The sequence below is a fragment of the Salmo salar genome, chromosome ssa25 (assembly GCF_905237065.1).
Source record: "Salmo salar chromosome ssa25, Ssal_v3.1, whole genome shotgun sequence".
Classification (NCBI taxonomy): Eukaryota; Metazoa; Chordata; class Actinopteri; order Salmoniformes; family Salmonidae; genus Salmo; species Salmo salar.
Genome location: NC_059466.1, coordinates 46,041,995 through 46,064,940, shown reverse-complemented (window position 1 = coordinate 46,064,940; position 22,946 = coordinate 46,041,995). Strand labels below are relative to the sequence as shown.

General features: G+C 43.2%; 2 protein-coding genes across 5 annotated transcripts in view; both read right to left on the bottom strand.

Moving 5' to 3' along the window:
- Positions 1-1,755, bottom strand: part of LOC106586865 (ephrin-B2a) — a 37,710-nt gene extending 35,955 nt beyond the window's left edge. For all 3 annotated transcript variants that reach the window (XR_006761937.1, XR_006761938.1, XM_045707410.1), the window contains exon 1: positions 856-1,755. Coding sequence is in view for 1 of the 3 variants with exons in the window: in XM_045707410.1 (XP_045563366.1) it covers positions 856-968 (113 nt within the window). In the remaining 2 variants the exon portion in view is untranslated. The remainder of the gene's footprint in view (positions 1-855) is intronic.
- A 4,833-nt stretch (positions 1,756-6,588) lies between these two features.
- On the bottom strand, positions 6,589-21,645 carry LOC106586866 (arginine and glutamate-rich protein 1-B). Of its 2 annotated transcripts, none has more exons than XM_014174590.2 (4): positions 21,071-21,645; positions 18,938-19,202; positions 8,482-8,565; positions 6,589-7,980 (listed from the first exon to the last, which is right to left on the bottom strand). In XM_014174590.2, exons 1-4 carry the CDS (start codon positions 21,400-21,402, stop codon positions 7,816-7,818), a joined length of 846 nt encoding a protein of 281 aa, XP_014030065.1. In that variant the 5' UTR covers positions 21,403-21,645; the 3' UTR covers positions 6,589-7,815. The 2 variants fall into 2 exon arrangements, with proteins under 2 accessions (XP_014030065.1, XP_014030066.1); XM_014174591.2 differs by having other exon boundaries at positions 18,938-19,163; positions 21,071-21,644.
- Positions 21,646-22,946: the final 1,301 nt, after the last annotated feature.

The window sequence follows — 22,946 nt, the reverse complement described above, 5'->3', positions numbered from 1 at the left end:
AAACAAAAACATTGGTCCATAGAAGAGCAATAGCCCGAATATGCTTACAGCGCTCTAAAGCTATTGTCAAACTAATAGGAACCATGGTCTAACTTTATGTGAATAATTTACAATTACAAATATGTCATACGTTTATTTTCATATTGGCTAATAGCATTCTCGTAAAACGTCATGGATGTGTTTAATAGGCTACACCAAAGTGCATGTATAATGTCATTTATTCAAACGTGTGCGGAAGAGGCTAACATGAACATACATAAATGGAAGGGTATATTATAGGTCTCCATTTGTGTTCAAAATATTGAAATATTACGATTTTCCATAATTTGGTGAAGTATATGTGACTATTATTGACCAAAGAAGTGGAGCATTTTTTTTTCAAGTAAGTTTGTCTGAACTATAACCACATCGTGTTTATAAGCAGACTTTCTGTAAACAACTGACCACTATAGCATCTACAGTAAACACAGGAAATAATACAAACTACAAAATACCCTACTAGCATTCATCATCTCGCTATCAACAGAGGTTTTGTATCGCCTATGTACGTCTAAGTACGTTACCACCTTCGCCCGATGCGTTGCCGTCGGCGCAAAAACCGCCTCAACGCAACAAAAAAACTCTATAAAATGTATGTCAATGAGCTATTCTATAAATGTAACCTTTAGGGAATATTACAGCTATCATGTCACGTATTCATATGGACACCTTGTTTATAATATAGCGTGACAAGCCTTATTTACAAAGGTCATGGACTGCGCTAAATCATGTCTTTACCCCAAATAAATTGAATTCAATATATATATGGTATTTTCCCCTTGTTGAATGAGTGTGGTCGACGCGTGCTTCACTTACTTGGTATTTGTTGTGTTCCAATATATGGCGTCCATAATTATCGCCCTGGTCAAGATCACCTTGCAGGCAATAAACAAAACTCCTAAATAATATCTCCACATCGAGTCCCCCATTATTACGGTCTTTCGGGAGGGTCACAATCCGATCCGAAATTATATGTCCAAAAAGACGTGAAACGCCCAAGAGAATGACTGAGGCAATTAAACTCTATATCACGATCTGAAAATGGAGACAAAAAAGGGACGAAATAGTGAATGCGTAAAACCAATCAAATGTAGTGCATCTCCAAGAAAAGACCTGCTGCCGAGTTAGTCCCTTTATGTGAACACCTCGGGAATACAAAACTAAAGGTGCAAAGCAGTCTTTCATTCAGAGAGAAGAAGAAGATAACGCGTTGATATTCTCCCTCAGCGAGCAGACCTGAGCACAGGGTACATTCCTCACAACAGAAAGGCGACCCTGTCACCGCCGTTGTCCACTTCCACAAGCGCACACGCAAAGAATAAATCCCCCTTTTTGTCAGGTTCTTGGTAAACCCGTCAAGGTACCAATCCAAAGTGCGCGAGCTCCTCTCGAATAGCAGCAGGAAAGACAGAAAGAGAGAGATCGGCTCGAGATACAGTATTCCCTTTAGAGCTGGGTGGTCGTGAGCAAACTGCCTGCAAATCAATTGTGGATGAGAGTAGAAAAATTAAAGAAAAATAAATGATATCGGATGAAGAAAAATAAATATCAAATATGACAATGAAGAAGAAAAAAAAAAAAATCAAGTCAAATGAAAGTTGTCATACTATGGGTCCATTTCGGTTACAAATGAACTGCTGTGGTTTGAATCCTGCAGATCCGAATGAAAATGCTTTGGTCGAAAACGTACAGCGATGCTTTGAACGCTTGAATGCTGCGCAGAGCAACTGACCGGGATTCAGAATGTTTGGCAGAGCTTGTTTTACCGTGACTCCGCCCACGTTGCTCCTCATTGGGCACATGTCCGAAAGTCATTAGGAATACTCCTGTCAATCAAACGAGGCAACTCGGCGACTGGTTCAAGTGTAAAACAGCAGTATGAACGAATGGAATAGAATTGGAGAAAGCATTCAAATGACGTTCTATTGTATTAATAGTACATTGACCAAGATAGAAATTGTATGTCAAAAACGATCTTTAAAATAAAATGCAATATGCATGAAATTTAGGCTATAGTGTTCTCACAGCATCGCTTTAGGCAACACGATGTAGGTCAAGTATAATAACTAGGGGATATGATATGTCAAGAATATTAAGCAGGTGATTTTATTTTTTGTTTTACATTCAAATTGAACCTTTATTTAACTTGGCGTGATAAAGTGACTCGATCTTTATTTGTAATAGGTAACCTCGCACATTAGCGAACACTTGATTTATTGCTTGATGACATTCCTATATTAATATCAAAATACTCCACACAACATTCACGACGTGTGTAGTAATATTGTAGGGCCTAAATCAGAATGTATATGAAATGTCCCACATTGGGATCCACATCAACCGCCTCAAACAACAAGGCGTTGAAGGCAACTTCTTTGCAAAAGGCAACAGCGCACACTAGCGGATGCTCGCTTGGAGAAGGGTGAGTGGACGTTTTGAACAATCGAATATTTATTTTAATAAATGTTTGATCAAAATTTACCAATAAGTCATTCAAAGGGAGAATCTGAATCTTTATTATCGATAATTATGTAATTTATCATCAATTTATAAAACACATATCTTTGGTTTATGGTTTCGGTGTTTGATTATTTTCCAACTCGAATTCTTTATTTAACTATTAGGCTATAATTATTGTGATAATTATTGTCATTATTATCATTAAGTTATTATTAAGTTATTACAAACTTACCACCACCAGTCTACAACAATGTGATTTCTAGATATTAGTCCTATAGAACAAAATGCGCATCGGTTTTTTTTTAATGAGAATCACCTAATGGGACCTAAAATGTACTTTTATAGTAAATTGAGACAGCTCAAGATAAGCTCAAGATAAACTGTAATTAGTGTAATGGCCGCAGATTTGATGAGCCATTGCAACCCACACACCTTTTCAAACGTAATAACATGTGTCAGTCCAAACGTGGGACGTTTTCACACTTTCGAATAGCTTAATTTAGTCAGTGATGTATTTAAAGCTACAATTGCTTATTGCACTACTTGTTTAGCTGATAAAAATGGGCTGTAGTCGCACGACATAGATCATTAGGGTCCAGGGTGGAATGCGCGACTTTACCGGCCAGTCTACACGGATAGAATGACCGCCGTCGAATGTATGTTTATTTGGCGAAGATTAGGCTAAGAACATATGATAAATACAAACGAAAGATGAACGAACGATTAAGGAGGAATAACAAAATATCTAAATAAACATGTGAATGTTATAAAGTAACGGATGCTTGTGCTTACAATGTGCAAATGTAAGACAAAAAAAAAAGTCTACAGAATGTAAAGTGAACTAATAAAAAAGTGAAGCCTATATAGACGCTTAGTCCTTTTACCTTCTCTGCAAACACAATAGGAAGTGTAATGGAATAGTGTCAGTATTCCAGATAATATGCTGCCTTCGGGAGAAGAGAGGAAGCGGCGAGTTCCTCAGTCTTAAAAATATCCCCCGTATTAGCCGTAAACAATCGGTAGTGATTGCTCTGCGCCTTTCCTGGGTAGGCTATCAGTCAGCAAGTCTAGCAAGGAATCGGAAAATACACACAAACTCTCTTCAACACATTGGTTAAGTTTCTGAATAGTGCACTTTTAAACACATTCAGCTTCAATATATAAATATATTGTAAGACAGATGTTTGGACAGTTTTGTTATTAAGCCTATCTATATAAGTCGCTCTGGTTATTAAGAGCGTCTGATAAATTACTCAAATGTGAAACGTAATAACAATAGAATATGTCCATAGTGAATTAGGCCTGTTGTGAAATGTGTTATAATAATCAGAATACATTTGTTGCCAGGAATTATGTCTCCTTAAAACAGCAAGAAGTAAAACACCAGACGGTTCAATAAAGTAAGCCAATTTCAAGAATCATATTCTTATTATTGTCATTATTATTATTAGTAGTAGTAGTAGTATTATCATAATTTAGGGGCAGTTTCCCGGACACATATTAAGAATTGACCTAATCTAAAAAATAAAGCCTTTTGAATGGAGATTCTCTATTGAGTTTGTTTTTATTCCAGGACTATTCGTGGGAAACCGCCACATATCGTTTAGCTTGAAATTACTCCTCAAATACTTTCAAACGTTCCATCTCCAATCAACCTTAAATTGCATAACTAGGTGATAAAAAGCCTGCATTAACACTAGGCCTAAAGCATAGCGTTGTTAAAAGAGAAACATTCATAGTAATATGTGTGTGAAATGTTTAAATATATTTCTCTTCACTTAAATAGAAACTATACATGGCTTAAATTGAATTTAATGTGTGGCTATCATTGATAGTGTCGTTCTGCTGTAGGCTAGCCTACACTGCTGGGAAAAACTTTTTTCTGGCAAAGTCATTTAGGCAGAAAATAGACAAGCTTGTAATGGAAAATGGTTGTCCTCTGTGTTACTTTTATCATCATAGGCTATTGTACTGCAGCCTACTTCAAACAAAAACAATTGAATAGACTTGATGTAGCTAAACTTTCCATTTTTTTCTCTCACTTGAAAGGCCCGCTAACCAGCGGGACTGAGTTATCATGGTCGGACCTCTGTTTATCCAGTTGCTCTTGTCTTTGGTGTTACCAACATTACACGGTGAACATATCAGGTCTATGGGTGGGTGTCCTGAACCTGTAACGGGATCAAACAGAGTCCTGCTGAACTCACTATGCATGAACCCTGTCGCTGAAAACCCAGTAAACACACACGTCATTTAAAGTGATCTATACTATAATGTTCCAAAGTCTTCCCCGACTTAATGCTTCGTTTCAACGCTGATGGGTACTTTCAGATGTGTTACAATAGTGGCATATTTGTCTTGGTACTTAGTTTCTGCGTGTTCGAGAGAGAGAGAGAGAGAGAAACGTCACTGTCTCCAACTACCCGGGTTGGTTTTAAAAGCGTGGACATGGTGGTTACTTAAGGATGGACGGTCGCTCTCACGTCCAGGATTTGGCATGTCAAACATTTCATTTGAACCTTTTGGCACAACGTCCTGTGTGTGATCCACCTGGAAGTTCATGTGACAGACTTCAGTCAGCTCCCGTCTTTCAAAATAATTATTATCTTGAATTCACATCACTGCTAAGATCAACTGTCCAAATATACAAACGAATTTATTTAAAATGCAAATTGTATCATCTTCTTCATTCCTTAAATCAAATATAAATCGTATCATAAATCAAATGTCTTTATAAAGCCCTTTTTTAAATCAGCAGATGTCACAAAGTGCTGTACAGAAACCCAGCCTAAAACCCCAAACAGAAAGCAATGCAGGTGTAGAAGCACGGTGGCTAGGAAAAACTCCCTAGAAAGGCAGGAACCTAGGAAGAAACCTAGAGAGGAACCAGGCTCTGAGGGGTGGCCAGTCCTCTTCTGGCTGTGCCGGGTGGAGATTATAAGAGTACACGGCCATTAAGGCCAGATTATTCTTCAAGATGTTTAAACGTTCATCGATGCTTAAGGTTACAATAGATAAATGAGAAAGGTAGACCGTTAAAAACGGTAAAAAAAAGGTTACAAATTGTGATCCAGTTCAAAATTAAAAATCCCCTGGAATGTGGCTCACTGGGGAAAATCCTGAGAAAATCCATGAGCAAATAGTGATGCATTAGCTATTTTTCCATCCAACTGGCGACAGATTTACATGCAAATATAATATTCACATAAAGAAAATATGAGCATTTTCCACACCAGTGGCTTTTTCACCGAACTGAGTTGTTGGGGGGAAATAACCAGTGCATGATTACAGTGCGCTCCAAAAACAAAACAAAATAAACCTACCTTTTCTCTTATAGTGTATTTTATTTAACTCGTGTTCATGTACCGAATACAAATCTAAAGTTAAGTGTTTCAACACTACCAATAGTTGTGTTCACAAAAACTGTTGCTTTAATAAAACAGCAAAACGTGCCCACTCTGATCTCGACACGTAGCTCCAGCCAACAGCTCGCAGGTTCAGTGCTCGTAGGCTGCTCTACATGGCATTATTATGTAAAAGAGAAAGAATATTTGTATTTGTCAAACGGCAGTCAAGCATTGATCATGTCACCAGAAGATCTTCAATATCGGTTGGAAATGAGCATTAAGATCACTATGACGTTAATTATAATTTATGCAGTAGACTAATAAACTGCATGATTTTCCGTATGTTTATTGAGAGGACCACACAACCATATCATCGCGTGATTCCCGAAATTCGCGTTAATATGATTATTATATTAGTATTTGCGCACAAAGGCGTTTCCACCACCATTTTCGCTAACTGGCTAGCCATTCTCTCGCATAATACATTTTACTGACACAAAAAGACCACACCATGTCGAATGAACAAATGTCAGCATTTATAAAATTGTACCCGAAACTTCCTATTACATCACAGCTTTCCTGATTTTTTTATATATGGACTTTACTAGCATAGCAACGTGGTTATTGGCGGTTTACACATGCAGCCCAATTCTGATATTCACATAATTGGTCCTTTGACCAATTAGATATTTTGACCAATGGGAAATAACCATTGAACGGAAGACACAATCCGAGACAGTTGTATGCATTCAATGGATTTATTGGTAAATTGTTCAGTCCCCATTAACAAATTGGGGAAATTACCACAAGACAAATTTCACTTACTCATGAAGCCCCTTACCAGAGGTCAGCCATACATACTGTCACACACACACACACACTCTCTCTCTCTCTGTCTCTGTCAGACCTAAACCATGTAGCTAGTCAATCTTACCTGGACTTTGACATCCTTTAGGAACCAATAGTGAGTTGAAGGGGAAAGTTAATATTCTACACAAACTAAGGAGCAGGAGGTCCGAAACCGGCTACTTCAGAGCACAATTCACTCAGATTGAAACAGTAACTGTTCAGTAAAATGATGCACGATTAATAAATCCCTTGTTGTTTGGATTCATTTCATATATTATCTCACAGGAGTAGGACACCACATGACAGAGACTCTAAATATTACATCATACAGGAAATGTCTCTCGTCTCCCGCCCCCCCCCACCTCCACTCCTGACCATGGATGAGACTCGTATCCTGCTCCAACCCTGCAACGCCAACCTGACCACCTCCATGGGTAGATTGGGAATTGGCCTGGGTTCCCCTGTGCAGCAGTGGGGTCTCTTTGTCCACATGTTTTGGTTTTTGTATTTGATGCTAATCTAAATCGAGGAGAAACGTGAGTATAAAAACATCTGATGTGAGGTGTAGGGAGGTTGAAGATTAACCTGTCAGGTGGAGGTTCACCGTGCTTTACTGAGTATAGGTTAGCCCTGGCTGCAGCATCACTTTAGGTTAGCCCTGCTTGGAGAAAATCAGCTTTCTACGTTAGACTCATACGGCACAGGAAAACCTAGGCCAACTCCTAAACCCCACAGTTTTAATGAGCTTCAACAGAACACACTTACCCTAAAGAAACAGAGGGCACTCAACCGCTCGTGGGCCACAGTAAGACGACCAAGTAGTGACAGTTTTGTACATGACAGATCAAATCCTTAAAAATAAAAAACACAAAGTCATTGGGAGGTTGGGGGGGGTCAAAGGGGTCAAGCGGCGAGGTGTTTGAGGTGGGTGGGACTCCCTCCAAGGCTTGGTTGGGAAAGGTCTGTAGAGCAGGGCGGTGTGTGGCAGGACAGCGCCGTGAGCTTCCCTTCCTTCAGCCTTCCACACAGCTAGCGTTTCAGAGAGGAGGAGGAGGAGGAGGAGCAGAGAGCTGGGTGGGATGAGAAGGGCAGGAGAAGGAAGAGAGGAGGGATGAGAGACTCATTCGGTGGCTTTGAGGGAGAAGGAGAGCTTTGGCCGGGACTTTCCCTTGCCCAGGATCATTTTCTGTTCCTCCTTCTGCTGCCGCTGGCGATCCTGATCCAGCTTCATCCTCTCCTCGTGAATCTTTCTCTGCTCCTCTACGATACGCAACTGCTCCTCAGCCTGGTGGACACACACACACACACACACACGGGTCAGGATAGAGATCCTGCAATGCCAAAATGCCCACAAACTGTTCATGTTTTCTGAGCGCCACCAAGATGTTATTAGAATCAGATTGTTGTTGCTGCTGCTTTTCACCTTGTTTACCACAATAGTGATTTGTACATGTCCAAATAAAAATCCATCTTACAAAATGAGTCAAGTTTCAGAACCAGAATATAAACAGGCGAAAGGGGAAAAAACAACACTTATTGTTAATGGTTAGTGATAAGCATCAAGGCAAAGCCGGTGCCAGGATGTGGTACTGTGTTGTTCTAAAGTAGCGTTTCTCACAGAAGGGAATTTACGTCAACACCCTCAAATGGCATAACAACAAAATGCCACTACCGCATTTCGCATGAAAGCTACAAAGACCACGTATTTCAATATCAAGAACGACCATATTTCATCATAGAATTGCCCCGTTTGAACAGAACAGAGAGGAGGAAACAGGGGGTTTACCAGCTTGGCCTGAGCGTCAGCGATCTTGCGGTTATTCTCTTCCAGGATTTTCTCCAGCTCGTCCCGTTTGGATCGTTCTTCCTCCTAAAGACACAACGCCATGTTAGCACAGGATACAGCCGCACAACATCCCAACACATACATCCCCACACTCCCAACACATACACCCCCAAAACACACACACTCCCATGTATACATTATTGGCCTCTCAACACACACACGTGGGCAGTCACTCGTCTTCATCCTACACAAAGGAGTGTGTCACAACCAGCCTCTCCCATCACAACCAGCCTCTCCCATCACAACCAGCCTCTCCCATCACAACCAGCCTCTCCCATCACAACCAGCCTCTCCCATCACAACCAGCCTCTCCCATACGTTCTTCTCTCTGTCAAGCAGAATGCTTTCAGAACACAGGAGCACAAAATATATCAAAAGGCAAAAAGAAGCCCTGCCCATACAGGAATCACTCAATAAGACTTGTAGCCTTCACTGGTTCATTAAAGAGAATATATATAGAGGGGAAACCCACTCGTCACACTTACATAGCAGATATAAAAAATAAAAGATACAAAAAAGAAAATCTATTTGCTTCTTTCTTATCAAGCAAGAGAAAATGGATGAAAAAACTCATTTAAAAAAGGAGTGAATAGTTTAAGCTCACCAATGTACGTATACCTACGCATTTTCCTTGCCTGTGTACCTACATTCAGCATTAAAACGGTTGAATATTTACTGTCTCGTCCAGACTGTGTCCCCTGCAGAGAGAGAAGCGCTCCTGGGGGAGGCTGCCATACACCAAATGCGCCCGGCCCGCCTGTGGCCTTCCTCTTTAAAACTGATCTGTGTACTGCTAGCCTGCCGCCTGCAGCCCAGCTCGCACTCTTTAAAGCCGCTCTCTCTGGCTCAGTTCACATGGAGACAACATACCGCAGCAGTAGAGTACAGTGTGGAGGAGGCCTGAACACAGCACAGCACATGAGCTGGGAGCTGTCTGCAGGCCAGCTCAGGTCAAATGGTGTTAACACAGAAATCACAGGGTCCAGAACACAAGGTCCAGAAATCAAAATGAAATTAAGAAAAAATATATTAAAAAACACCCCTAAAGAGAAGCAAGTCATGAGGACGTCAAATCAAATCAAGAACATTTTCTGTGGTTGGTTGTTCTTTAAAAACGTGTTAGTTTCAACATAAAAAAAAGCAGTATTAAATAAGTAGCATTAACAGACAGGGTTAGACCAGAGATCGTTGACCTTGCAAACAGGAAACAGGAAATGGAGGTCCTTCATTGTTACGTATCCCAGAGCAGATGCCTTCTAAAATGGGAGCTATTCAAAACAAGGATTAAGAGAGGACGATAATATAAACTTTATTGGACACACTAAACTAAATTGTGTATGTAATCATGTACTTTTATTAGGCTATCTATTCAAAAAACAGAAAGCAGAGTGGAGTGACAGGTCTACTGCTGCATCTGGAAAGGGGGGTGGGGGGGGGGGGTCTGAATAAGAGCGATGGTGGGGGAGGGGGTAGCTCAGTGAGGTGCACTGGGGCCACTTCTCACCTGATTAGTACTGAGCCACCGGTCGATCACTGTGCGAGTCAAGGTGGCTGGGCATTGGCTGCTCCACTCATTCACAGAACATTATTACAGTACTATAGACAAACCTGACCCTCATTAAATTAAGCCTGGGGGAAGAGCTAGCTTCACCAATATATTGTCTATGCCCAGTCTCTCAATCTACTGAGAAGATTATAGACCACACTAACCAAATTAGCCACTAAGATTTTGTTGTTGTTGTTTTGATTTAACCAGGCAAGTCAGTTAAGAACAAATTCTGATTTACAATGAGATGCAGTGCCCTAGACCGCTGCGCCACTCGGGAGTCCAAACTATGGGTAACGGTTCACCAAACCCACGGTTCCGTACGTATTGTCGTTTTGGGGTGACGGTTCTTCCGTACGTAGTCGTTTTGGGGTGACGGTTCTTCCGTACGTATTGTCGTTTTGGGGTGACGGTTCCGTACGCATTGTCGTTTTGGGGTGACGGTTCGTCCGTACGTAGTCGTTTTGGGGTGACGGTTCCGTACGCATTGTCGTTTTGGGGTGACGGTTCCGTACGTATTGTCGTTTTGGGGTGACAGTTCTTCCGTACGCATTGTCGTTTTGGGGTGACGGTTCCGTACGTATTGTCGTTTTGGGGTGACGGTTCCGTACGCATTGTCGTTTTGGGGTGACGGTTCCGTACGCATTGTCGTTTTGGGGTGACGGTTCCGTACGTATTGTCGTTTTGGGGTGACGGTTCCGTACGTATTGTCGTTTTGGGGTGACGGTTCCGTACGTATTGTCGTTTTGGGGTGACGGTTCCGTACGTATTGTCGTTTTGGGGTGACGGTTCCGTACGTATTGTCGTTTTGGGGTGACGGTTCCGTACGTTGTCGTTTTGGGGTCAGTGTTCGGAACGTATTGTCGTTTTGGGGGGGCGGGGGGTCACTTAAGCGAAAGGGGGGATACCTAGTCAGATGTTCAACTGAATGCATTCAACTGAAATGTGTCTTCCACATGTAACCCAACCCCTCTGAATCAGAGGTGCGGGGGGGGGGCCTGCCTTAAAAATCGACATCCACGTCATGGGCGCCCGGGGAACAAGTGGGTTAAACTGCCTTGCTCAGGGGCAGAACGACAGATTTTTACCTTGTCAGCTCGGGGATTCAATCCAGAAACTTGTCCAACGCTCCTACCCACCAGGCTACTTGCCGTCGGTACGTACTGTCATTTTGGGGTCGCGGTTCGGTTTCGGTACAGCGGGAAAATGGAATGCCAAGAGTTAGTTGTGCTTTTTTAAAAATGTTTAGGAAAATACAGTGTTGGTATTTCTGATGCCATATAGAGTGGTGGGAAAAATAGTTTCCCCCTTTTTGAGACTGAATGTTACCAGATCTTCAACCAAAACCTGATATTAGATAAAGGGAACCTGAGTTAAGTTAATTTTTTTTTTTTTTTTATGAAATAAAATAAGTATATGTATTTGATTTATTTAACAAAGTTATGCAACACCCAATGCCCTGGTGTGAAAAAGTAACTGCCCCTAGACACTCCATAAATGTCAGTGTAGGTACAAAGTGGAGTCACAATTCAACGGCTCAGACACGAGACGTATGTGGCAGGATCTACAGGAAATCACAGACAACAAAAAAGAAAACCAGTCACATCACGGACACAGGACAGTAGTAGAGAAGGTGAAAAGTTAAGTTCTTCGGCGTACACATCACGGGTCAAACTGAAAATGGTCCACCCACACAGACAGCGTGGTGAAGAAGGCGCAGCAACGCCTCTTCAACCTCAGGAGGCTGAAGAAATTTTGCATGTCACCCAAAACCCTGACAAACTTTTAAGGATGCACAATCGAGAGCATCCTGTCAGGCTGCATCACCGCCTGGTACGGCAACCGCAAGGCTCTCCAGAGGGTGGTGCGGTCTGCACAACGCATCACTGGTGGCAAAACTACCTGCCCTCCAAGACACCTACAGCACCCGATGTCACAGGAAGGCCAGAAAGATCATCAAGGACATCAACCACCCGAGCCACTGCCTGTTCACCCCGCTATCATCCAGAAGGCGAGGTCAGCAACACAGCTGGGACCGAGAGACTGAAAAACATCTATCTCAAGGCCATCAGATTGCTAAACAGCAATCACTAACTTAGAGGCTGCTGCCAACATATATACTCATCACTGGCCACTTAATAAAATGGATCACTAGTCACTTTAAACAATGCGACTTTAATAAATCTTATGTTACTCATCTCATATGTATATACGGTACTCTATACCATCTACTGCATCTTGCCTATGCCGTTCGGCCATCGCTCATCCATATATTTATATGTACATATTCTTATTCCATCCCTTTAGATGTGTGTGTATTAGGCAGTTGTTGGGGAATTGTTAGATATTACTGCAGTGTCAGAACTAAAAGCACAAGCATTTCGCTACACTCGCATTAACATCTGCTAACCATGTGTATGTGACCAATACAATTTGATTTAGCTGGATGTGTCACCTTTAGCTTCAATGACTGCAACCAAATGCTTCCTGCAGTTGTTGATCAGTGTCTCACATCGCTGTGGAGGAATTCTGTCCCTCTCTTCCATACTGAACTGCTTTAACTCAGCGACATTTGTGTGTTTTTAAACATGAACTGCTCATTTCAAGTCCTGCTACAACATCTCAACTGGGATTAGGTCTGGACTTTGACTACACCATTCCAAAACATCTAATTTGTTGCTTTTTAACCATCTTCATGTAGACTTGATTGTGTGTTTTGGATCATTGTCTTGCTACATGACTCAGTTGTGCTTCAGCACACAGACGGATGGCCTGACATTCTCCTGTAGAATTCTCTGATACAGAGGAGAATTCAAGGTTCCTTCCATTAAGGCAAGTACTGAGGCAGCAAAGCATCACACTACCACCACCATGCATGACCGTTGGTATAAAGTTCTTACTGTGTGGAATGCAGTGTTTGGTTTTCACCAGACATATTGGGACCCATGTCATCCATAAAGTTATACTTAAACTTATCTGAACATTCTTCCAAGAGTCTTGATGATCATTCAGGTGTTTCCAGGTGCTTTTTGGCAAACTTGACTGAACTTTTGGGATGAGATGGGTCCCATTATGCCTGGCAAAAACTAAACACTGCATTCCACAGTATGAACCTCATACCAACGGTCAAGTGTGATGGAAAGGTGAAGGTTTGGGGGTGCTTTGCTGCCTCGGTATTTGGACAACTCGCGTTAATAGAAGGAACCATGAATTCTGCTCTGTATCAGAGAATTCTATAGGAGAATGTCAGTCCATCTGTCTGTGAGCTGAAGGGCAGCTGGGTCATGAAGCAAGACAATGATCCAAAGCACACAATCAAATTCTACATGCAGATGGCTAAAAAGTAACACATTTGAAGTTTTATAATGGCCTAGTCAAAGTACAGACCTAATCCCGATTTAGATGTAGCAGGAATTGAAATGAGCAGTTCATGCTTAAAAATCCACAAACCTCGCTGAGTTAAAGCAGTGCTGCATGGAAGAGTGGGCCAAAATCACTCCACAACGAAGTGAGAGACTGATCAACTAAAGGAAGTGTTTGGTTGGAGACATTTCAGCTAAAGGTGGCACAACCAGTTATTGAGTGTCTGGGGGCAATTCCTTTTTCACACAGGGGCATTGGGTGCTGCTTAACTTTGTTACTGAAATAAAATAATACAAATGTTATTTGTCACATGCGCCGAATACAACAGGTGAAGACCTTACAGTGAAATGCTTACTTACGAGCCCCTAACCAACAACGCAGTTTAAAAAAAATACAGACAAGAAAAAAAGAAGAAAAAAATAAAGTAACAAGTAACTAAAGAGCAGCAGTAAAATAACAATAGCGAGACTACATACAGGGGGGTACCAGTACAGAGTCAATGTGGAGGCTATATACGGGTGGTACCAGTACAGAGTCAATGTGGAGACTATATACAGGGGGTACCGGTACAGAGTCAATGTGGAGACTATATACAGGGGGGTACCAGTACAGAGTCAATGTGGAGACTATATACAGGGGGGTACCAGTACAGAGTCAATGTGGAGACTATATACAGGGTGTTACGGTACAGAGTCAATGTGGAGACTATATACAGGGTGTTACGGTACAGAGTCAATGTGGAGGCTATATACAGGGGGGTACCAGTACAGAGTCAATGTGGAGGCTATATACAGGGGGGTACCAGTACAGAGTCAATGTGGAGGCTATATACAGGGGGGTACCGGTACAGAGTCAATGTGGAGACTATATACAGGGGGGTACCGGTACAGAGTCAATGTGGAGGCTATATACAGGGGGGTACCAGTACAGAGTCAATGTGGAGGCTATATACAGGGGGGTACCGGTACAGAGTCAATGTGGAGGCTAGATACAGGGGGGTACCGGTACAGAGTCAATGTGGAGACTATATACAGGGGGGTACCGGTACAGAGTCAATGTGGAGGCTATATACAGGGGGTACCGGTACAGAGTCAATGTGGAGGCTATATACAGGGGGGTACCGGTACAGAGTCAATGTGGAGACTATATACAGGGGGGTACCGGTACAGAGTCAATGTGGAGACTATATACAGGGGGGTACCGGTACAGAGTCAATGTGGAGACTATATACAGGGGGGTACCGGTACAGAGTCAATGTGGAGACTATATACAGGGGGGTACCGGTACAGAGTCAATGTGGAGACTATATACAGGGGGGTACCGGTACAGAGTCAATGTGGAGACTATATACAGGGGGGGTACCGGTACAGAGTCAATGTGGAGACTATATACAGGGGGGGTACCGGTACAGAGTCAATGTGGAGACTATATACAGGGGGGGTACCGGTACAGAGTCAATGTGGAGACTATATACAGGGGGTACCGGTACAGAGTCAATGTGGAGACTATATACAGGGGGTACCGGTACAGAGTCAATGTGGAGACTATATACAGGGGGGTACCGGTACAGAGTCAATGTGGAGACTATATACAGGGGGGGTACCGGTACAGAGTCAATGTGGAGACTATATACAGGGGGGGTACCGGTACAGAGTCAATGTGGAGACTATATACAGGGGGGTACCGGTACAGAGTCAATGTGGAGGCTATATACAGGGGGTACCGGTACAGAGTCAATGTGGAGACTATATACAGGGGGGTACCGGTACAGAATAAAATGTGCGGGGGGCACTGGTTAGTTGAGGTAATATGTGCATGTAGGTAGAGTTAAAGTGACTATGCACAGATGATAACAGAGTAGCAGCGGTGTAGGGGGGGAGGGGCAATGCAAATAGTCTGGGTAGCCATTTGATTGGGGGTAGAAGCTGTTTGGAAGGCTCTTGGACCTAAACTTGGCGCTCCGGTACCGCTTGCCGTGCGGTAGCAGAGAGAACAGTCTATGACTAGGGTGGCTGGAGTCTTTGACAATTTTTAGGGCCTTCCTCTGACACCGCCTGGTATAGAGGTCCTGGATAGCAGGAAGCTTGGCCCCAGTGATGTACTGGGCCGTTCGCACTGCCCTCTGTAATGCCTTGGGGTTGGAGGACGAGCAGTTGCCAAATTTTGTCAGTCTCCTGGGGGGGAATAGGTTTTGTTGTGCCCTCTTCACAACTGTCTTGGTGTGCTTGGACCATGTTAGTTTGTTGGTGATGTGGACACCAAGGAACATGAAGCTCTCAACCTGCTCCACTGCAGCCTCGTCGATGAGAATTGGGACGTACTCTGTCGTTTTTTCCCTGTAATCCACAATAATCTCCTTTGTCCTGATCACGTTGAGGGAGAGGTTGTTATCCTATCACCACACGGTCAGGTCTCTGAGCTCCTCCTTATAGGCTGTCTCGTTGTTGTCGGTGATCTGGCCTACCACTGTTGTGTTGACGGCAAACTTAATGATGGTGTTGGAGTCGTGCCTGGCCGTGCAGTCATGAGTGAACAGGGAGTACAGGAGGGGACTGAGCACGCACCCCTGAGGGGCCACCGTGTAGAGGATAAGGGTGGCGGATGTGTTGTTACCTACCCTTACCACCTTGGGGTGGCCCGTCAGGAAGTCCAGGATCCAGTTGCAGAGAGGTGTTTCGTCCAAGGGTCCTTAGCTTATTGATGAGCTTTGTGGGCACTATGGTGTTGAACGCTGAGCTGTAGTCAATGAATAGCATTCTCACATAGGTGTTCCTTTTGTCCAGGTGGGAAAGGGCAGTGTGGAGTGCAATAGAGTTTGCATCATCTGTGGATATGTTGGGGCGGTATGCAAATTGGAGTGGGTCTAGTGTTTCTGGGATAATGGTGTTGATGTGAGCCATAACCAGCCTTTCAAAGTACTTTATGGGTACAGAAGTGAGTGCTACAGGTCAGTAGTCATTTAGGCAGGTTACCTTGGTGTTCTTAAGCACAGGCGCTATGGTGGTCTGCTTAAAACATGTGGGTATTACAGACTCGGACAGGGAGAGGTTGAAAATATCAGTGAAGACACTTGCCAGTTAGTCAGCGCATGCTCGCAGTACACGTCCTGGTAATCAGTCTGGCCCTGCGGATTTGTGAATGTTGACCTGTTTAAAGGTCTTACATCGGCAGCGGAGAGCGTGACCACACAGTCTTCCAGGAACAGCTGGTGCTAGAATATAAATGTTGTTTTATTTGTTCACTCAGGTTCCCTTTATCTAATATGAGGTTTGGGTTGAAGATCTGATAACATTCAGTATCAAAAATATGCAATAGTAGAAAAAAAAAAAAAAAAATTGGGAAAGGGGGAAAATACTTTATCACGGCGCAGTATATGATCATGAGTCACATGCCTGATGAAAGCACAAATCAGGCATATCAACACTTTAAAATGAAAACACGATTACTCATCAACAACACTAAAATAAAGTGCAATACGCGTGTGAAATCAACATGTAAACATGGCTCAGATATTGTATAGGACCCATGCTAGAATGTTCTCTTACCAAAGAGGAAAATATGCGTATTTGTGTGCCTCATAAAGACAGCTTGTCTGTAGCACAGTACTTCTCATCTTCCACTCTGGGGTAATGTGATGGGCTGTCACCGTTAAGATGCTCTCTGTAGCCTGCCAGACATCTGTAGGAAGTGCAACACGGGGTGCATTGGGCCCATTCATGGACAACTTGGGCTTTAGCTTTGCTTATATAGAGCTGGTACTACCTGTTTGCTGAAATAGATGTGAGAGGGCGAAGTTCGTAACGTGGCGTGAGAATTTTCACAAGGTGCTAAAACCCCCTATTCTTTCCAACCATCGGGAATGGGCGCATGTCCGCAGCTATAAACATACCTATCGCGTGTAATTTCTTTGACCCAGTCAGAATCAGCTGCGAAGGGCTGCTTGAATAAGGATTTTTCCCCCGGTGGTAGGCATACTGAGGTGATGTCGGTGTAAATGTGTCAGCGTGTTTAGTGTTGGCAGCTGCATAGGCTATTCTTAGGTGAGCAGTGGTGACGTTCTCTGTCCATCGCCGTTGTAATCTACTGGAAAGCCTAAAAATGTTCCCTAACTGGACATTTAAACAATTCTGGTTTATCGACCCCCACCACTCGCCATCGTACAGAACTAGTTCCCGGCTGCGCCTCACAAAAGCAACAGTTTGAAATTCGCCAACGAAGATTTGAATTTTGATTACAACGTGTTCACAGGCTCTAGTTGTTTCAACAGAAAAGCCTGAAATGTTTTTTTTGTTGCTGAGATTTACTCTAGAGATATACAACGTAGCGTAGGCATAGCCTATAGACCTAGTGTTTGTATATTTTTTTTATATATTCAATCGGGTTCAAAGTGAGGACCGAATCGAGGTCCCCGTACCAGAAGGTTCAGTATGAATACATGTACCATTACAGCCCTAAAATAAACTATTGGGCTAAGAAAGGGACTGATTTGTAACTAATAAGCCAAAGTTCCTCCATCCCTATTTGTTTCTGGATGGGTCGTGGATGGGTAAATCTGTGTTCTCTGCCTGCCTGGGGAAATAAAACATTTCACTGAATTTTGGACACAGAGACAGTTACTGATAATGAAATGTCAATTTGAAAAAAAGAGCTTTATTTTTATTTTAGATATTTACAGTAAGGAAAGTAAAAAAGTAAATGAGTCATTCTGAATAGGAATGTATGAATGGGGAAGGAGGGAGAATGATGAGAGCAAATAAAGGGATGAAGTCAGTAAATTGTCATAACTCGGCCATGGCAAAAGTCTCAAATGAATCCTGCATGTCTTGACTGTCCACTGCCAAATATTGGCCGTTTAACTTCCCCATTTAGAAACCCTTAGTCTACCTGTAAAGCAGAGCTCTAACCAAACCCATCAGTCTACTACCCTTAAAGCAGAGCTCTAACCAAACCCCTCAGTCTACTACCCTTAAAGCAGAGCTCTAACCCAACCCTCAGTCTACTACCCGTAAAGCACAGAGCTCTAACCCAACCCTCAGTCTACTACCCTTAAAGCAGAGCTCTAACCAAACCCCTCAGTCTACCACCCGTAAAGCAGAGCTCTAACCAAACCCCTCAGTCTACTACCCGTAAAGCACAGAGCTCTAACCAAACCCTCAGTCTACTACCCGTAAAGCACAGAGCTCTAACCCAACCCTCAGTCTACTACCCTTAAAGCAGAGCTCTAACCAAACCCCTCAGTCGACTACCCGTAAAGCACAGAGCTCTAACCCAACCCTCAGTCTACTACCCTTAAAGCACAGAGCTCTAACCAAACCCACCTATCCTGAGCCTCAGCAGCCGTGTCCTACCCTCTCACCCTCCCTGGAGCACTGAAACATGTCATGGCCAGTTTGGGCGGGGAAGAAGGGGGACCCCACTTGCCAGAGAAGGCAGTAGTGGGGCGGGGTAGAGGTGGGGGTGCCTGCATTCCCAACGACCGAGCGTTACCTCTCTGGCCTTCTGGGCCTGTAGCTCCGTCTGCCTCTGTTTCTCCAGCTCCTCCAACAGCTGGCGCTCCATGATACGCTTGGCCTCCTCCACACGCCGCAGAACCTCCCGCTCGATCTCATCTCTACGCTTCTCCAGCTCCTCCTCCACCCGCTTGGCCACCAGTTCCTCCACACGACGCGCCGTCTCCTCCTCGATCAGCTTCTCCTCTATCTCCACCTGCCGGCTGCACGGCAAGGGTGGCGAGAGAAAGAGGGGAGGGTTGCTGACATGGTAGCACAAGTGACATGATACAATCAATGCATATTCAGGTACAGTTGAATCAATGTAACTTTAAGAAAGTCAAGACATTGCTATAAGAACAAATCACATTTTATTGGTCACACACTTATTTAGCAGGTGTTATTGCAGGTGTAGCGAAATGCTTGTGTTCCTAGCTACAAACTCTGGGAATGGTGCATTTGTAAGTTTAAAATCAGGGTTATAAAGCTGCTATATGTTAAAAAAAAAAAAGGTGTTTCAGTGATTTGGGAATTGCAGCATGTCATTATGACATATGTACTAAACATACAACGTGTGTGTGGAAACAGATTTGACCCATTAACAACAGGAGATGAGGGGGGGGACCTGATGTGACATGATGACCCCCCCTCCCATTTAGTGGGTGAAAGTGAGCTTGTCCAGAGAAGCAGAGAAATGGGGGGGGGGTAAACGTAGGTTGTGGGTCAGTTCAAACGGCATGCCCGGGGGAGGAGTCAGGTCGCGCACACGAACACAAGGCAGGCGTCCTGTTTACTGTTCAAATGCTTTTAAATTCTTTCAGCTGCACTATCAACAGGACGTGACTATCAGGAGTCGTTGTCACATTGCTTCAGGCACGACTTAAAAACACAACACTGTCCCGCTCTCTGATTTCAGGTTACACACAACCACCAGGAAATCTAAAACCAGTATCCTTATCTGGTGTCCGTGTCTCTATTGGACATTGTGTGGCTGGTTAAGTGACCCTGTGGCAGTGCAGTAAAAGCCCACACAGCAGACCAGGTGTAGTTCACGGTGTTGTAGGTATCAGGCGTCTTATCAGCCTCTGGCCAAAAGGTGCCCAACAGCAAGTTTTCCCCCCCATGTCTTTATTTCTCTGTCAGACCAATATCATCTAACTACAAAACAATGGAGGGGGTTATTATGCAAGGTGCTCGCTGAAGCAGAAAAGTCATCAACATTTCTCTTCCCTTGAATTGCACTATAAAATGGTGACACCTCAGGGTTTTGCAATGTGCAAAAAGCATGGATAATGTAGTATGACACGTAAAGGAATGTGGTTCTGAAACAGATAAAAACAGAAGTAACTGTGCCTCTGGGTGTTCGTTGTTACATTTCCGACTGGACTGTGACTTATCGTAAGTCTTTTGCCTAGAATGCTAATTTGGACTGACATAAGTACATATTATAGTGACTGTGGTTAGATGAACATCATGTGGTTTGACTTCAGTAGTTGAGAACCAGAGGGGCATAGGTACCTGACATGTTTCATTTGACAGGTGAGATACTGTAGTTTTGAATTCCCTCCCTTTTAAAACAGTTTACCAGTGACAAGGCCTATATCATGAATTTATATTTCGTTGACTACATTTGGCCATAATGTCTCACATAACTCACAGCTTGGAGGAGAGATGTTGTAGACAATCTTTTTGAGGACACATAAACCACTGTAGGCCACAATCATGACACCAGGTCGTTGATTTGTGATGCATGACAAATGACCAGCCAGATTGCCACCTACGCACAACTGCACAATTGTAGAACTATACATGTGCATAAATGAAAGGAATTTAAATATATACATTCCATTAGGCTAAAGACAAATGAATTGCAGCCAAGTGACTTAGTTAGCTAGCCGGTTGTCTAATGGTGCAGGCTTGCATAGCTGACTTGGGCCTCCTCAAGACACGTATTTAGTAGGCAGCTAGCTAGCTTGCTAGCGCTTATGCCTGTGTGTATATCTGTTAGCATTCTAGCTAATTAACTCATGTAGCCAAAAAGTAAGCGCCAATATATTTGGTATTAGCAAGCTAGCTACCTACCTAGTAAACATGTCTTGCATTATGACTAAAATATTAAGCTACAACTTACATCTTCCTCTGTCTTTCCATTTCGACTTTCTTCTCCTCCTCCTCTTTTCTCTGTTTTTCGTCCAAGGCGCTTCTCTTGCTCAGTGTCCTGCCGAATATGTCAATTCTTTCCGGCGGTGTGACCGCTCTTTCCCTTTCCCTACGGGTCGATGCTGTAGCTGACCGGGAACGAGAACGCGATTCTCTGCGCCGGTTCCTCTTCGCTTCACGGGACTTGGATCGCTTCTTGGACCTCTCCTTGTCCCTTGAACGCGACCGGCTCCGTTTTTTACTGTGCTTGCTGCTTTTGGAGTGTTTGGAACGGGACGAACTGCGACTCCTAGAGCGACCCATGATCACCTCAAGTCGAAAAATCCCAGTTAGCTAGTTCTATAGTCGGAAATATTCCAACAAACAGCACGGTGTTCCACCTACACACGCGTACACCTCACTACCTGCAATATTTGCTCAAATTTAATTGTTAAAACACTCGTATGTCTCAAAAATATTCATTCAAACGTGGTTATTATTCTGCCCTGATAACTTGCGGCGCTAAAGCAAGATGGCGACTAGCTCCTTTTTCCCACAATGCAATGCATTCGGTCTTTTCCGACTATCTCCGGCTCATGCATGACTCTCCTGTGCTGAGTTGATGAACTCACCTGTGCGATACGTAGCATGATGGACATTAATAAATGGTTAATAAAAAAAATCAATACGTTCTCACAAAATAATCCATCAAAAGACACTCGTTTGATAACCTCAAGGAGGCAGTATACTCTGTTTAACTGTTGGCGATAGTAGCTGCACTCCAGTGGGTGGAGCACGCTATACCTGTCAGAATTCAAATCAAATCAAATTGTATTTGTCACATGCGCCGAATACAACAGGTGTAGACCTTTACAGTGAAATGCTTACTTACAAGCCCTTAAAACTTCTTAAGGACCCTTTTTTTCTCCTCAATTTTCGCCTAAAATGACATACCCAAATCTAACTGCCTGTAGCTCAGGACCTGAAGCAAGGATATGCATATTCTTGATACCATTTGAAAGGAAACACTTTGAAGTTTGTGGAAATGCGAAATTAATGTTGGAGAATAGAGCTGCACCATCGAGAGCATCCTGACGGGTTGCATCACTACCTGGTATGGCACCTGCTCGGCCCCCGACCGGGTAAATACAAGTGAATATGTTGATAAAAGTCACCTTGTCCAAGAGAGATTTACACGGTTATCAAAACGTCACACCAGTGTAAACCTGCACAAAACACAGCCCCTATTTAAAGTTTTTCTACAATCCCCTATGGGAAAAATGACCCCAAGCATACTTCCAAAGTTGTGGCAAAATGGCTTAAGGACAACAAAGGCAAGGTATTGGAGTGGCCATCACAAATCCCTGACCTCAATCCTATAGAACATTTGTGGGCAGAACTGAAAAAGTGTGTGCGAGCAAGGAGGCCTACAAACCTGACTCAGTTACACCACCTCTGTCAGGAGGAATGGGCCAAAATTCACCCAACTTATTGTGGGAAGCTTGTGGAAGGCTACCTGAAATGTTTGACCCAAGTTAAACAATCTAAAGGCAATGCTACCAAACACTAATTGAGTGTATGTAAACTTCTGACCCATTGGGAATGTGATGAAAGAAATAAAAGCTCAAATCAATCATTCTCTCTATTATTATTTTGATATTTTACATTCTTAAAAGAAAGTGGTGATCCTAACTGACCTAACACAGGGAATTTTTACTAGGATTAAATGTCAGGAATTGTGAAAAACAGAGTTTAAATGTATTTGGCTAAGTTGTATGTAAACTTCTGACTTCAACTGTACAATGTATTCGGAAAGTATTCAGACCTCTTGACTTTTTCCACATTTTGTGACATTACAACCTTATTCT